Source organism: Poecile atricapillus, chromosome Z, assembly GCF_030490865.1.
Source record: "Poecile atricapillus isolate bPoeAtr1 chromosome Z, bPoeAtr1.hap1, whole genome shotgun sequence".
Lineage (NCBI taxonomy): Eukaryota > Metazoa > Chordata > Aves > Passeriformes > Paridae > Poecile > Poecile atricapillus.
Window position 1 is genome coordinate 135,122,212 of NC_081289.1, and position 15,956 is coordinate 135,138,167.

At 37.0% G+C, this 15,956-nt stretch overlaps 1 protein-coding gene across 2 annotated transcripts; it reads left to right on the forward strand.

Annotated features, from left to right (window-relative positions):
- The first annotated feature begins 781 nt into the window (after positions 1 to 781).
- C1QTNF3 (C1q and TNF related 3) lies at positions 782 to 14,905 on the forward strand. 2 transcript variants are annotated; one of them, XM_058825962.1, is made up of 6 exons: positions 782 to 967; positions 6,166 to 6,277; positions 8,507 to 8,661; positions 11,247 to 11,376; positions 12,074 to 12,173; positions 13,291 to 14,905. In XM_058825962.1, the coding sequence occupies exons 1-6, from the start codon at positions 884 to 886 to the stop codon at positions 13,448 to 13,450; spliced, it is 741 nt and encodes a 246-aa protein (XP_058681945.1). In that variant the 5' UTR covers positions 782 to 883; the 3' UTR covers positions 13,451 to 14,905. The 2 variants fall into 2 exon arrangements, with proteins under 2 accessions (XP_058681945.1, XP_058681944.1); XM_058825961.1 differs by having other exon boundaries at positions 795 to 1,171.
- Positions 14,906 to 15,956: the final 1,051 nt, after the last annotated feature.

Here is a 15,956-nt window from a genome sequence, read left to right on the forward strand (position 1 = left end):
AATTTGATTCTTTTAGTTGGGAATAAACCCCCGGCAAATTTATATTTACTTAGCAGTGAAAACATAAAACTTGGTTTGGCAATTACATTTAGGAAAACATTAGGAACTCAAGGGAGAAAATATTGCTTGGCCAAGTATGTTGAACTAATGCTGAGAAATGGGGCTCTGTGAATCTGAATTCAACCCAGTTTTTTAAAGCTACTTACCCGGTCTCTTTCCACTGTTGGCCAACTGACAGAAATTCAATATTTTTCTCCTAGTGAATGAAAAGCATAGTCAGAAACAGCCATTGGGTCAGGTTCATATGCAAAAGCTCCTCTTGTGCTTTTGTTTCCTAATTGCTTTTGGAAGGATTTTTCAGCTTGGGCTGACGCAGTTGTGTGTGTGAATTTCCTGGCAAATAAGAAAGGTGACTGTGTCCAAAAGACATTTAAGAGTGCGAATTCACAGCCTTTCCATGTCTAATCAAGGAGCGTAAACCATTAGCCACATGTTCCCCATTTCCAACACATTTTTTCACGCTTAAACAAAAACATGCCAAAGGAAAGGTGCTACATTTTTTAATGCCCCCAAATAGGAACCACAGGAGTCCATTAAATGCTGTGGTCATTTCCAGCATACAAATCAATTTTCCTTGTGGTGGTGAAGTGGTGAATAATGCCTGGTTTGTTTAAAGGAGCATGACTGATTTTGGATGAAGGATCCTGTCACTTTGGCATTTTTAGTTTTATTTATTGCATGCAAGCGTATAAAACCTGGTACTGGTCTCAGTGCCAGGCTTACTAGTGGAAAAGCTGAAAGGACCACATAACGTCTGGTGCAGCAAAGAGGTTCTCCTTCTGCAAGGCATTTGCTGGACTCCTGAAAATTTATTTTGATTAACATGGCAGAGAAGGATTTCATCAGTTGGCATCTACTGGCTTTATTTTTTCTTCCATTTTGCCTGTGTCAAGATGAATACATGGAGGTGAGCAGAAGATCTTATAAACCAGTGGCCAAAATATTGCAAAGTCACCACCAGACTGGTCACAAAGGTTCCAGAAGCAGGGAAATATTGAAACAGCGGAATCAACTAATAGAGTGGACTGTTGATAATAGCACATCTACAGACCATAATGTCCTGAGACCAGAGGTAGATGATGTAGAACTGACTACCTCAGATAGAGTCCAGGTACTCTGAATTAATCTTCTAAAGATATATTTAAAGCTAATGAGATATTTTAATTTTTTTTTTGCTAACATTATTAGTGATATATTTATGAAATAATTTTTATTAAAGTTGTGTATTGGTCTGTATCCTGCTGGGCTAATTTATAGGATCTTTTAATGAGCTGGTAGAACCAGCAGTGGTTGGGGACACTGGTTTCAACACAGGTAGCAGTACTTTGTTCTTTTGAAACTGTGAACTTGTGAAATCATATATTCTGAAATGCAGTCTCTTAATTATCTCAAGGTATTAATTATTTACTATATCAAAGTTTAAATATTACTAACTCATTTGGATGTGAAGGAAAATGACAGCATTTCTAGAGGTATTTGGAGAGATTCAATCATCAGAGAATAATTTTACTTTAAAATTATGTATATAAAGTATATTTTTTGAGCTTGAGACAAACAATGAAATTCTGAATGTTCAAAAATGTTATTCTAAGGAGTAGCTTGAAAAAAACCCCAGATAGTAATGTAATGAGTAGATTTAATAATATAAATCAGTGGAGAGTTGAAGAAGAAAAAAGGCGTGCAATGAAACTCTAAATCATCTGCAGTATCTGCATTTTAAACTGAGAATCTTTTTATGCCTTTCCTGGCACTTTACATACTACAGTCATTAGTTTATAACACAGGTAAAATGGCATAACCTGATTGTACACAAAATATTGCAGTCCAAATTTGAAAGAAAAAGATCTGAAGGGCAGAAGATGAAGCTTTTTCTAGCACTAGGCAAAATAAAATTCCTTTCAAATGAAGGGTTTTTTTTGATTGATGTGTTTTAGTAATAGCAAGAACATGAGTACTTTTTTTCTATAGCTGATACAAATATTTGAGTCTTGTATAGTTTACCTTTTACCATCTGGGGTTTAGAAATTTTTTCAGATCAAAATATAATATTTTGAATTGCCAAAATCAAGTACATGCAGATAAGAATTGAATAATAGCCTATGTTATGATAAGCAGAGAAGAGGTTTGATTTTAATCCTATTCTGGGCTTGAATAACTAAAATGCATATGGGAATGGGTTTAAGACACCACTGTATTCCCTGTATTAAAACTTCACAGTGCTTTGCGTTTTGTATTTCTTGGTCAAGAGTTAAATGTTTCTCCAGTGCACCCAGTGAAACAGATATTTAAATGTAGGCATGTTAAACCGTGCTTGCAGATATAAGCAGTGTAAAACATAAGGTATGTAGAGTCCAAAGAGCCAGCCAGTGTGTGCAGACCTCTTTGCTGCAGGGAGAGCTCTGCAGCTGTGTGCTGCAGACCACGTACAAAAGATTCCCCTTGAACACTACACAATTTCAGACAATGCAGGATAATGAAAAAAACGACAACTTTTTAGGGCTCAAGCTCTCCCTCACAGAAAGTGTCACTGTGTTCAGGCTGCATGTGTCTCTCGTCTGAGAGTTTAATGCAACTTGTCTGGAACTGCCTGCTGGGGGAACTGGTTGTGACAATAAAAATGAGCCCAGCAAGTCTGAGTACAGCTGAAGGCAGTGATTTACCTGCCAACTCATCTCCAAGAAGCAATCTCTTCTGGGGAAATGATGCAATTTTTGGCTTACTGAAACGAAATGGAGCACTAGCAGATGCATGACAGGGATAATCAATCACACAGTAGCTTACGAAATACATGTTTTCCACTTCCAGACTCCAGGAATTTCTAGGCAGAGGGAAGAACAAAGGTGGTGCCGACATGTTTTAATTCATGTCAAATCTCTCTCTTTCTCTTGAGTTATATGGAAACTATTCAATTCCTATGTTCCTGCTTTCCTGGTTGTTTTAGATGGAATAGCTCTACCCAGCTAAAGAGAATTTAGGCTGGGGAATTTCACCCTCTTGCTGAAGTTTTAATTCCCTATTGTGGAAAAGAGATGATAGTATTTTTCTTTACCATTGTCTTTGTTGCACTGGGTGCAAGGCCAGTATCCACACAGCTGTTAACTCATGTAAAATATAACATGCATTTCTCAAGAACAAGAGCTCTTGGTGACTAAAAAGAGTGACAGCAGACTATTTTCCCATTTCAGGCTGCTCTTTGAAAATCTTTAAACATTGCTTGCCAAACAGTGTTTTAACCTTAATTTTGGCAACTTTTGTTTGTTTCTTTGCTTGGAGAAGGGGCATGGAAGGCCTTAGTGGCCACAGAGACAGACTATTTTGGATTCAGAACAGAAGCCAAAAATGGTGGACGTAATTACTTGTCTTCTGCATTGTCTTAGACAATAAAACAGAAACTCATAAAATTAACCAGGAAGTCAAAAATGACTGGGTCTCCAATTATGACTCGTTCACAGCTTTAAATTAAGGGAATTTTATAGATCATCTGTTGCCTAGATCATTCTCCTATATACTGAATCATGGGAAATTCAGCAAATAGCTCAGAAATAGCTCCAATTTACTATCAGTGTTAGGAAATCAATGTGGCAGATGCATTTCACAAGCTCCTAAATCATATTAATGTTCTGGTAGCAAAGCCAAAGATTCACTGACAAACTTTATGCACAAATGGCTGCAAAAGATGCCTTTGGCAAGTAGATTGCAACTAATCTCTATGTCATGTTTGAGTGCAATTTTACTTTAGGAACACATTTTTCCTTTAAATGTACTCTTCAGGAAGTTCTCTGCTTTCAAAGATTGAAAGAAAATCCTAAATATTCATTGTCCTTGGCAGCTGACCATGAATAATTTTTTCTCCTAGTGAAAGAATCAGTAAAGGTAATAAACTAATTACTTTATGACTTGCATAAACAGTCATTTTGAAATCAGTGGAACTGTTGCATACAACCAGACTGGCAGGACTTGCCTTGTTTCACACTAAGAACCTGATGAGCTTATTTTGAGGTAATGCCAAATAGCACTTGGTTATGGTGACAGCTCGTATTTATTTTATTTTAAAATAGTTGTCTCTCTAAAAAAGTTGTTCTAGATTTCAGTGCATTGTCTGAAAAAGACAAATTGCACAGAGAGTCTCACATGCAGCCCACTTTGCTGGATTCATGTCTTCCCTCAGTTACAATACACTGTTCTAAGCCTTTGGTTATTTTCAGACTGATATGACTTGTTTGCTCTTGGCAGGTGTGTATTTAGTTCACCTTCCTATTTAACACGAATATGAAGCACTATTATCTAAAAAAGGCTGGAGATTTTAATCTTAATGCAAAAAATCAATGTTATCCTTTTAGGGGGTGCAAAATGCTTGCACAATTCCAGTCCTCTTGTACTTGGTTCCCTTTCAAGGACTGAAAATGAGCTGAAAGCAGAGCTACTCCTTCTCTCATACTAGGAAAATTATAAAAAGTGTATTGGGTGATTGTCAGTTATGTCCTGCCTAACAACTGGAAGAGACAAAACAACCAGAAAAATACAAACAGATTCTCCAGGAAGAGGCAGTTCAACAGGCAGAACTTTTCTCGTTAAGTACAGACCTTGTCCAGAATTAATCTAAAAAGCATCACTTTGACAAAACCCCATAAATATGAAGCCCTTGTGCCCATTGGCAAGTCTTAACTTTTCCATAACTCTTTGAAAGTGAAGGATATTTGTTTAGCTGTCAAGTCATTCTTTATTCCCATGGTAACTCCAGCATCACTGGTTCCAGCTGGACAGGGCCTGCGTCTCTCTCGTTGGAGGAGTTGCAGTATTTTGGCAGTGGCATGAAATGCATTTTTTATATCCATAAGTTCCTAAGCCTCCTGAAATCAATGAATTCTGGGGGTATACTTGGTATTGTCCAAAACAGGCAGAAAGTTTCAGATGACATCACTGATGAGACCAAGGGCAGGAATACAGCACATCTGTGTGTTCATTTGACAGCTCCCATCGTGCTAGAGGCTCATTTTCTGCTACTAAACCAATAAGTCTGCATTGGGCAAGTAATTTGGCAATGGTAAAGATTAGGGGAAAGAAGGGGAAGGAAGGCAAATAGTAGAATAATTTAAAAAAAAAAAAAAGAGTAGTAATTTGATTTGATTGGTGTAACTATCCCTCTCCAAATTTTAAGAACTGCAGTTTTGCATCTCAGGATGCATCTCAGGAGAGAAGTGTAAGGGAAAAGAAACAAAGAGGGAACAAATGAGGGGGTAGAGGAATAAAATCCAACACCGGACTTTGGCCTTATCTGACATACTGGAAGATCTATGATTACTAAGTACTGAAATTTAGTCAGAATTGAATGAGTTTCCATTAGTATAAACACAATATTACGAAAAAGAAAACCAATTAAATGAAGCCATTATTAAACTGATTGCTATAGTAGCTGAGCTGTACATAATAAACTCATTATTTTATTTATGCTGCTATATTAATTAGCACATTGGTTTTCATAGTTACACATTCACCACTACAAATGATCAAAAGCCCCATACACCTTGTGGTATTGTAAATTCAAATTTTTGTCTTGTGTCATGGCACTTTTTTAAGGTCCCCCAACTTTAGTAGCCTGTAAATCTGGTCTGGGATCATGAAGTGTAATATATTGCACAGATATTTTTTTAGTATCTTCTTTGGGTGGTCCAACACAGTTCTATTTATGTTTAATGGAGGATAGTTCATTGCTGAAGGTCAAATCAAGTCCCTTGTGTCCTACCATTTGTACACAGGCATGTTTGTCATCAAAGCTCAGTTGAAATGTGGGATCAGGATGTGAATCTAATTGAAATAGTCATCTGAATTTCATTACTTGGTATTAATTTATTTTCAAAACCTCCAATTTTTCTTTAATATTCATATAGATTCTTGAATGCTTTGAGAGCAATTCCTTTAAATCTTCCAAAGAAAACATCTTCAGGGACAACCTAACTATGTGAGAATTTCATGCCAGATAAGAATTGTTTTGAAAACTTACCAAGTATATAAACAGAAATATATAATGAAGACCCTGTAACCAGCATGCATAAGATTGATGTTCTCCATGAATGAGCTACTTAAAGCTTATTTTTGTGCACTTAGCCCCCCCAGCCCGGACCGCAGAATCCAGACTGCAGTTCCTGCTGCCGAGGTGACTTTGGAGTTCGACTCTACCAAGGGCCCCCAGGACCTCCTGGGCCCCCTGGGATGCCAGGTAAAGATGAAGTTTAATTCACTTTTTGATCAGTCTACTTGCAGGCTGTAAATTACAGGCTATTCTATGAAATATCAGAGAGTGGTCGAAACACCACTATTTGGGGACAGATTCAGGAACAAATTTTTCATTCATATAATTTCAGAGGAGACAGATATTTTCAGTTATATTCTAAAGTATTTTCCATTGAAAATCTATTTGTTATTAAAATTCTGCTTTCACAAATTCATACTGAAAGTAATGAAACTGCATCTCTAGGGAAAATTGGTCTCTTAAAACAGCATGAAGTTCCCAATAAACTTGGAAGAACTTGTTCCCTGGAGCTGATTATTGTGATCACCTTTGTATATCCAGCTGTGTTACTGTGTACTGTATTTAAGGGCTTTTCTTCGTCTAGCATACTGCTAGCCAATATTTTACAGAAACACAGATGCTTCTGTTCTCTCACAGAAATTCCTTCACTTCCTTCTTTCATCTTGTCTTACATAATAAAAAAATCCTTTTTTTTTAAACATCAAAAATGTGCAGAGAAGAACAGCATACACAAGGAAAGTATATACTTTGATCTGATAATTGATATGATATAGAAATAGAAGAGCCTAGAGAAGGGAAAGTGTTGGTTGCATGCTGGTGTAAATTTGTTACAGCAGCTACCTTCAGGGATTTGCAAATCAGCATTCCTAAAGTAGAGGTACAACATAAATGAACAGGTCACTGAAAGACAGACTTGTCTCTTCTTCCAAAGCTTACATCTTCTGTTATCACAATAAAAATGCAACTCAGTGATCCATTACTTATTAATAAATTGTTGGATTCTTAGAAGCAGGATACAGTGTTATACTAGCCCCACATTTTAAAGGCTGCAGTGGACATACTGGGGCGTGGCAGAGTCACAGCTTTGCCCTTCCCTTGTGTCTTAGTCCCACTTCTGTCACTGTAGGATACCACAAATGTATGTCTGGCAGCAACTTCCTGCACCCTGGGATTTCTGTCTCCTTCATTTGCTGGATTTCATGTTGCTGTGCCTGTAAGGGGAACAGCAGCAGTTGTTTTTCCCCTTGATTGAATCAAATATTGCTTGCAAGCTTCTGTTCTGAACTGGTAGAGCAGTTCTGGCTGCATATAAAGGATCATGCTTGTTATTTTTAAGAGCTGCAGATTCCTCTAGCCAAATAAAAATGGGCATAATTTCTTTCACCATTTGGCTTCCTTATTTGAAGTCTTTTTTTTCCCCTTAATAGAAAAACTCTGAAGAATCATTTAATCATCAGATTTGATCTCAAACAACATTATTCTTCTTGTAAATTTGTAACCAGAGAGAACGATCAAAGAACAAGAAGAGTGGCAAATAACCAAATTTCAATTCAGGTAGAATTAGAACAATGATGACTTTAATTAATCCCCTGAGCTGAAAGATCAGGCTTTTGCTGCAGGAGGCATAATAATTGCTCAGTGATTCTAGCCAACTTAAAAATCCTGTCAGTTGCATAGCCATTTGCTCAGTAATTTAGCCAGTAAACACCAGGAAGTAAGTAATACTGCAAATGCATGAGTATGTTTTGTAATGAGTCTTTTTACTCATTTACTCATAGTAAGCCATCTCAAAAAAATTTTTTTGTCTCTCTTTTAATCTAGGAATATGCAATCAAACGACCCCTAACCAGCACCCTGTGAGTGCACACTGTCCTGTTTTTAGCACAGATTTTAGCAACCTTAATGCTACAGCCATTCATCATTTGCATGGATGTGTTTCAAAGATAGCAAAATCTTATTCAAAATTATCTTACCCTTTCATGATTGACTTAATTTACCAGGAAATTTTTTTTTTATACTAAAGCAAAGACTACTTCTATACAAAAGCAAGACTACTTCTGCAGGCTACCTAGTACCTGTCAATAGAAAGTGGCTTTTGCTTTTCTTGAACCTTCTGTCTGCTGAGGTCTTCTTGCACATCTCCCCAATAAAGCAATGATTTGAGACACCACCATTTTATACAGCAAAACCAAAGCAACATGAGGGTTAACTCCCAAGATCTATGTCCTTCTGGAAACTTGCTCACCAAAAGCATCAACCTGACCAAACGGCTTCTTACCCATTACAGCTCAGCTTGGGGTTTATGGCACTGGAGAGTACCCATGCTGCAAGCTGGTGGAAGAGGACCCTGTCACACTTACCTGTTAAAATACAATAAATTATTTAAATAAAACAGAAAGCCTTGTTTCCCTTCAGGAAATCATGGAAACAATGGAAATAATGGAGCAACTGGCCAGGAAGGAGCTAAAGGTGAGAAAGGAGACAAAGGAGATATGGGACCAAGAGGAGAGCGTGGCCATCATGGACCCAAAGGCGAGAAGGGTTACCCTGGGATTCCCCCAGAGCTACAGGTACAACATCTCTGGGTGGTATTAGCTACAGCAAATATCAGTTTATGTTTTTCTTCACTGAAAAAACAGCATCTTATTGCTGTAAGATACTTAAGAAGCAAATCCCGTTGTAAATGAATACTGTAACAGGCATATATAGCCTTTGTCCTTACTGAAAAATGTGCTCTGCCAGATCTTTCTTGAAAAGAAAAGCTTTACTCAGAATCCAGCTGAGTAAGAGACAGGAAGAAACATACATGCTTCCCTTTGAGGGCAGGAAGCCAGTATCTCGGTTATTGAAGGAGAATAGCAGGGACTATCGTTTTCTTACCAAGCTGTATCACATAAATAATTGCACTTCCCACAGCATACGGAAAAAGTAAAGGAGTCATGTTTCTCAGGGCAGCCAGGCTTTGTGAGATTCTCAGAAGTACATGTATCCAGCTTCTCAAAGTATGGGCTCAAAACTTTTGAGTGCAGTAATAGTCCTATAGTTTCAAAAAATACACCTCAGTAGTTATCTGTATAGTTATATGTCTAGATACTTTAAATATGTTTGGGGCCATGTAGTTTCTGCCTGTGAATGAATAACTCAAAAGCCAGATGAGCATTTAAATATGGGCTCAAGCCTGAGCTGCTGAGCTCAACTCTTGTATTGGCACAATCTCAGAGCTTTTGCATTAAAGCTTCTTCAAATCCCAGGAATCTGGCAGAGAGCTTGTGTGTGTGTATATATATATATAAATATATAAATATAAATACACACACACACACACATATATATATACATATATATATACACACACACATATATAAATACACACATACAAATACATATATTCATATATATGCACATACATATAGTATATGCATATATATATCTATATATCTTATAAACATACTTTTAATTACATTCAACATATGTCCTTCCACAATTTTTAAATGAGCTACCACTGTTTATTTTCTTACATAAAGACTATGGTAGTAATATAATTAAAACTGAGTGATGAAAGAGGATGAGCAACAAAACCACATATTGTAATGCCTATTTCCAACTATTTCTACTTCTTTTAACAGATATGCTTAAAAATGTTTACAGTATAGCATATTATTCCTTACCATCATACTTAAAAATTTTCAAGTCAGTGGTGGTATAGGAGAAAACACTTTTGAATGCAATACTGTTCTAAGTACAAGATTATTTAAAAAACTTTTTGTATCCATGTTGACCTACTACATCATAATGAGACCTAAGAAGAAAAGACATATTTTTCTGCTGTTCTGATCAGCCCACAGAAAGTAGCTCAGGGTCAAAGAGACTGTGAAATGGAATCTAGACAAAAGCAATAAATTCCATCAATCTGCCACTGCAGCTGCTTTCCTTTAACACACGATGAACTTTGATGTGATCCTGGCTGAGAAGCAAGATATTAACAATTTGCCATCATAGAAAATGCATCCATGCAGGGGTAAGGAAAATCAGCCCAAGCTTTCAGCTCACATCTGGAACTCCTTAAATTTCTGAACAGATGGCTAATGATTTCCGTTGCTGGATCCAGACTTGCATTTGATTGTCTGTTTTGGTTTTGTTCTGGTTTGGATCTGAAATCAAAAGGAGTTTGGGCTGTTTTTTAATATTTTTAAAATACCAGCATAGCTGGAATCTCAGAAAAAATGTCATTTTTGTGATGGGCAGTAACAGCTGCAATTGAACTTGTCATTTAAGAAGCTGAGATAGAAATAAAAAGCCAAGTCTCTATGTAACCTTCTGGCAATGAGGTGCAGCAATTCTGATGCTGTCCCATTTACTCACATAATGGATGGGGGGAATGATAGACTTACAGAAAAGGTCACTCCCTTCCCTGACCAGGCCCACTAGCAGGGTCATTCCCTGGTATCTTGCTAAGGGTAATTTAAATTTTCTGGTGTGGGATGTTTTGCACTGCTTCCTATGAAACATTTCCATGGCAAGAAGTGAAACACAAAGTTGAAGCACAGTTTTAATTTTCTTATTTTCCCCTCTTGGTCTCCACTACCCTCTGTTTTCAAGACTGAGAGCAACTGACAAGATAGAAAAAGCATTGAATATTGAGTCCCAGATGCTGCACTTCCAAAGGACCTCTAATAAAAGTGCTTCATATATCTCTAAGCAAGAAACACTAATCTGCATGGATTTTACCAAGCATTGTTTATTTTCACATGTGCAGTTAAAAGCAATATCCAGTTTAAATGCATTGGGGAATACACAAAAACTATATAAAACTCTTTTCTCAGAAATACCATCCATTCAATACTATGTTGCTGTTGCATCATTCTAGGGAGACTTAAAAGTAAATAAAATCTGAAATTAAGGTTCTGAACTGTAAACACCATACATTTATGTTACAGTCATGAATAGTCCAATTGAATATGAGAACCCTAGTCTTCCAGTTTCATTCAATGGGAGTTTTGTTAACTGGAGTTTATTTGCCTTGGAGCAAGCCCTAGAAGAACATCTCTGTCAGGAAAATAAACAGACTGCAAATACAAGAAAAAATCTGTACCTGATTGCTCTACACATGTGCTTTCTGTGAACAACTGCCTGAATAAGAACTGGATTTTTGCAGGTTGCGTTCATGGCTTCAATGGCTACTCACTTCAGCAACCAGAACAGTGGGATTATCTTCAGTAGCGTTGAAACCAATGTTGGGAATTTTTTTGATGTCATGACTGGGAGATTTGGTGCTCCAGTGAATGGTGAGCATTTGCAAAACAAAGTAATGCAATTATTGGAGCTATAGGGAGAAGAGTAGTCAATAAGGACGAGGCACTATTTAACTGCCTTTGTACTCGCTCTGCATAGGTCTTGCTACCTACTTTCCAGAAAAATGAATTGAAAACTGAGCAAGCCAAGAGAGGTCTTGCCAGCCAGTGAGACTAGTGTTGACACAAAGGCAGCAGGAAGAGGCATGGCCTGGGATGGGGAGGGAGCAGGACTGTCTGCTTTGCTGTGGCTCTTAGCCTTTCAGCCACTGTGATGACAGAGCCATGGCCCTGATGTTGTAGAAAGCAGCAGCAGCTTCACAGTTGTCTCCTCCACCTCCTCCCTCCTGTCAATCTCTTCATCCCCGCCTTATCCCAAGCCAGTTCAGCTGTGAGCTGACCTGCAACAGATGTGTGGCTGGAAATGAGGCATTACAGTTCTTCAAGGGTTATTTTTCAGCTGCATCAATCCCCCCTCTTATGCAGCTGTGATGCAGGAAGAACAACCCCTGCCATATGCAGAATTAAAATTAATCAGATTTTGGAACACTATAAGCAGAAGCAAAATATCTGCAGACAACTGGAAGGGAGTTTTGTCCACAGCTGTTGTTTCCTAAGCAATAAGCACAAATCTGCAGCATGATTTCTTCTTTCTATGAAGCAAACAAGTTGTATTTTATAACCTTTTCAGGCGTGTATTTCTTTACTTTCAATATGATGAAACATGAAGATGTGGAGGAAGTGTACGTGTACTTGATGCATAATGGTAATACAGTGTTCAGCTTATATAGGTAAGTAAAGGACCAGGCCATCTTAATGCAAAAAACATTTGTATGGATAGGATAGCTTGCTCATACTTCAAGAAACATAAAATTGTTGATTTTTTAAAAGAAATTCTCTAGGGTAAAATAACCAACAAGAAAAACTATTTTATTTTGCCATCCTCAGCTTGCATGTTTGGACTACACACATCATAGATGCTGGACCTAAAATTCAGCCTTGATCACCATTTCCTCAAACTCAAGGGAAAGAATTTAGCACTGCAAGTCAGGGCTGGAGTTCAGTGGTATCATGCTGTCATTCTGTTAAATACACTTTTATCTTCATTTTGCTTGTCAGAGAAAGGAAATAATAAAGTGTTCAGTGACTAGTTACAGTCTTGTTAGCATGAGGACAGAGAAATTTACTTTAAAGTTGGAAAGTGTTTAAGTTGCAGTAGTAAGGATGAGTAACATTTACTGAGTGTAAGGATGAGTGACATTTACTGTTCTTTTTATCATTAGCACACCACCACAGGCTGCTTCATCCCCAATAGATCTTTTCTGCAAAAGAAAATAGTGTTTCATTTCTATTCCCCCTGAAGCACTGATGTCCAAAAAGGCAAGAGGTAGAAGAAAGGGGACCAACCCTCAGGCAAAGCCAGGAGGTTAGCCCCATATCCAATGTACCCATGTTCCAATGAAAGGCTCAGTATGGAGTGAGCTGCCTGTGCTGGGAGCACAGGGGCTCAGCTCACATCAGCCTCGTGGCCTGGAGGCATTTAAATTTAGCTGGGATGAATTCAAGGGAAGAAAAGCATCACAGAAAATCTGGAGTATTGTGATCAATGAGCAGCATTTCATTTTTTCAATTTGTTCCTGTGTCCTGGGGAAAAAAAAAAAAAAGTTACAATTCCAGAACTTCAAAAAGCAATTAAATAATGCAGTAAGTTAAGGTGCAAAATTTGACCAGGAGATCAAATGCAGAAAGTTGCCAAAATTTCCTTATAAAGCTGAAAAAATGTTGGCAAGTCTTTCAAGAAAGTTTTGCTCAGGATAACAAGGTACTTCTTGGAATGTTTTTTTTAAAGTTGTTTTTTGGTCACTGCTGAGAAACAAAAAGCTGACTTGTTAAAATATTCATCTATAGCTATGAATCCAAAGGGAAAGCAGATACTTCAGGAAACAGCGCAGTCCTAAAACTCGCCAAGGGAGATGAAGTTTGGCTACGAATGGGAAATGGAGCCCTCCACGGAGACCATCAACGCTTCTCCACCTTTGCTGGGTTTCTTCTTTTTGAAACTAAGTAAAAAGAGGAAACAACCCAATAGATGTTTATCTGAAGAAACACCTTTTTTGGAACTGGTATATTTCACTGGACCGTGAAATAACATTATAATATTGGAGGATCAAGAAGCCTTGTTTTGATGCAATGTGCTGCTACTTGTGTATCAGAGATGAATACATTAGGTAGCTGACACAGATTCACAGAGTATGTATTGTCATCTGGGTTGCACCTACTTAATCATTAAATGTTACTATTGTTCTTTTCCCCAAAAGTGAATGAAAAATAAAGGAAAATGAGTTTAGAGAATTTAAAGAGCAGTTTACGCAAAGTCAATTTAATCTCTAAATATATTTTAGTTAAATTTATGTCAGGAACTGAACAACTGATGCAAAATTTTTGGATCATTTATTCAGTTCTTCTTACATGTTCATTTAAGTTTGCATCATGGAAATAGGCCTGAATGTATAATCAGCAGGCTCAGGTGAGACCAGATCTAAAGGAAAAAGTCTGTACTCGATTTGAATGAGCTCAAATAGATGAAAAAAATGTGAAAATATAAATGTCAAGGATTCAGGTTTATTGCATTCCCATTCCAAACCTCTGAAGATGTATCTGGTGTAATTTTCCACAGATTTTTAGCACATATTTATGCTTAGTCTCTCTCTCTCTTAGAAGAGTGTCAGTAGTTCTTGCCTTAGTAGCAGCTTGAAGCTAAGGTAATTTAGTTTGCAGTGTGAAGGGGATCAGGCAGGGGAACTGTAATGTTTCCCCCTAGCCTTAGAATCTTTAAAACCTGATGTAAACCAATGCCGGGTATCAAAGCAAATGCATATACACTAGAGAAATCAGGATACACCAACAGCACAGAGACACAGAGACTTTGTGGTGTTTGGAGCTCCTTCAGAAGGATGTAATACTGTGGATAATACTGAAGGATAATACTGTGTATTTACTTAACAGTGAAGTTGCTGAAACAGTTTTCCAAGCAGCCTTCCAAGAATCAGTATTTCAGGAAAAGCCATTGCAAAGCAGCAGCTAAGCCAGTTCAGTATTTAAACCGGTGAAAGCAAATGTTAGCTGGCTTAGTAGTTCAGGTCCCAATACACTGGGCCACTCTTCAGCATTCATGTCACCGGCTTTTCAAAATTTCAAAATTTTATTTGAAAATATTTATTTGAAATTATTTTATACTGAATACAGGTATCAGTAGCACAACAATAGAACAAATGAATCAAAATCTGCCCTATGAATTTGTATGTCCTTGTACACATTCCTAGTGTATGTAACCACATCTTATGAAGAAAAATGCATGTTGATACTTGATGATTATGATGTGATTTTTTAGTTTTATGCATCAACCACTGAAAATATTAGCTTTAATGAGCTGTTGTCTGATGAGTTTTTATCATTTCTTTTTGAACTTGGATCAGGTCTGCACCACAAAGGTTTTCAAAACCTGAGACCACGTTATTTTGTTAAGCTTACTTTGTAAAATGTACATTTATCCAATAAAGATTAATGGTTACAAAGCTATACTGGTTTGTTCATACCTATATTTGCCAAGGACATTACCATTTGGAGACAATAGAGAAACGCTATTTTTAATATGCTTTTCCTAAGCATTGTTTTGCTGCTGAATGGAAGAAAACCAGCACTAAGGATTAAAATATGTTTATTTTACACATGTATATATACATATAGAGATATAGATATATACATACACATACACATACATATACATACATACATATATATACACATACATATATATGTGTATGTATATACACACACACATAAATTTTAAATTTTAAATCTGCAAGGTTTCCTTTGGGGTCTTACTCTTCCTTTGTGACATGGCCATTTTAAGCCATTTTGGCCAGAATGAAGCACTTAGAAAGTGTATGACATACTCTAATTTTAAGCTCCTTATTATCTTATTATCTACTGTAATGGCCATAATATAAAAGAAAGCGATGTTTTGCCATACCCATTTTGTGCTGTTTTCATGAGTTTTGCTGAACTTGGCCTGCTAAGAGGGGACTAAGTGACAAAGAATTACCACAAAAGCTTCTCTGAAAAACAAAGAGCAGTTCCAAAGTTAAAGCTAAATAGTTTTTTATATCAAGATTAAAATTTTCTAGGTTTTGACTGAAATCTCAGCAGTCTTTTCTCTGCAAATTACTGCAATCTCTGCTGATTGAGTGTCATAATACTTTACAAATAAATAGTTAACTTACGTATTAATTTCCTTCAAAAGAAGAAGGCAAATCCTTCAAAATACAGCAGCTGGTGTGTGTGGGGGGGGTGTGTATGTGTGTTCTTCTTCTTTAAAATTAACAAGCTTTATATTCACTAAGTCATGTGGAGTACAAGATCTTTTTTCTCAGAAATGTTCATGAAGATTAGTCATCTTTCCATTATTGCTGATAATTGAAAAACTCTTGCTTAACAGATGCTCAAGACAAAATATCTTCTGCCAGAGACTTTCATCCTCTGTTATAAAATACATGGTATCTTGTCTTTTGTGT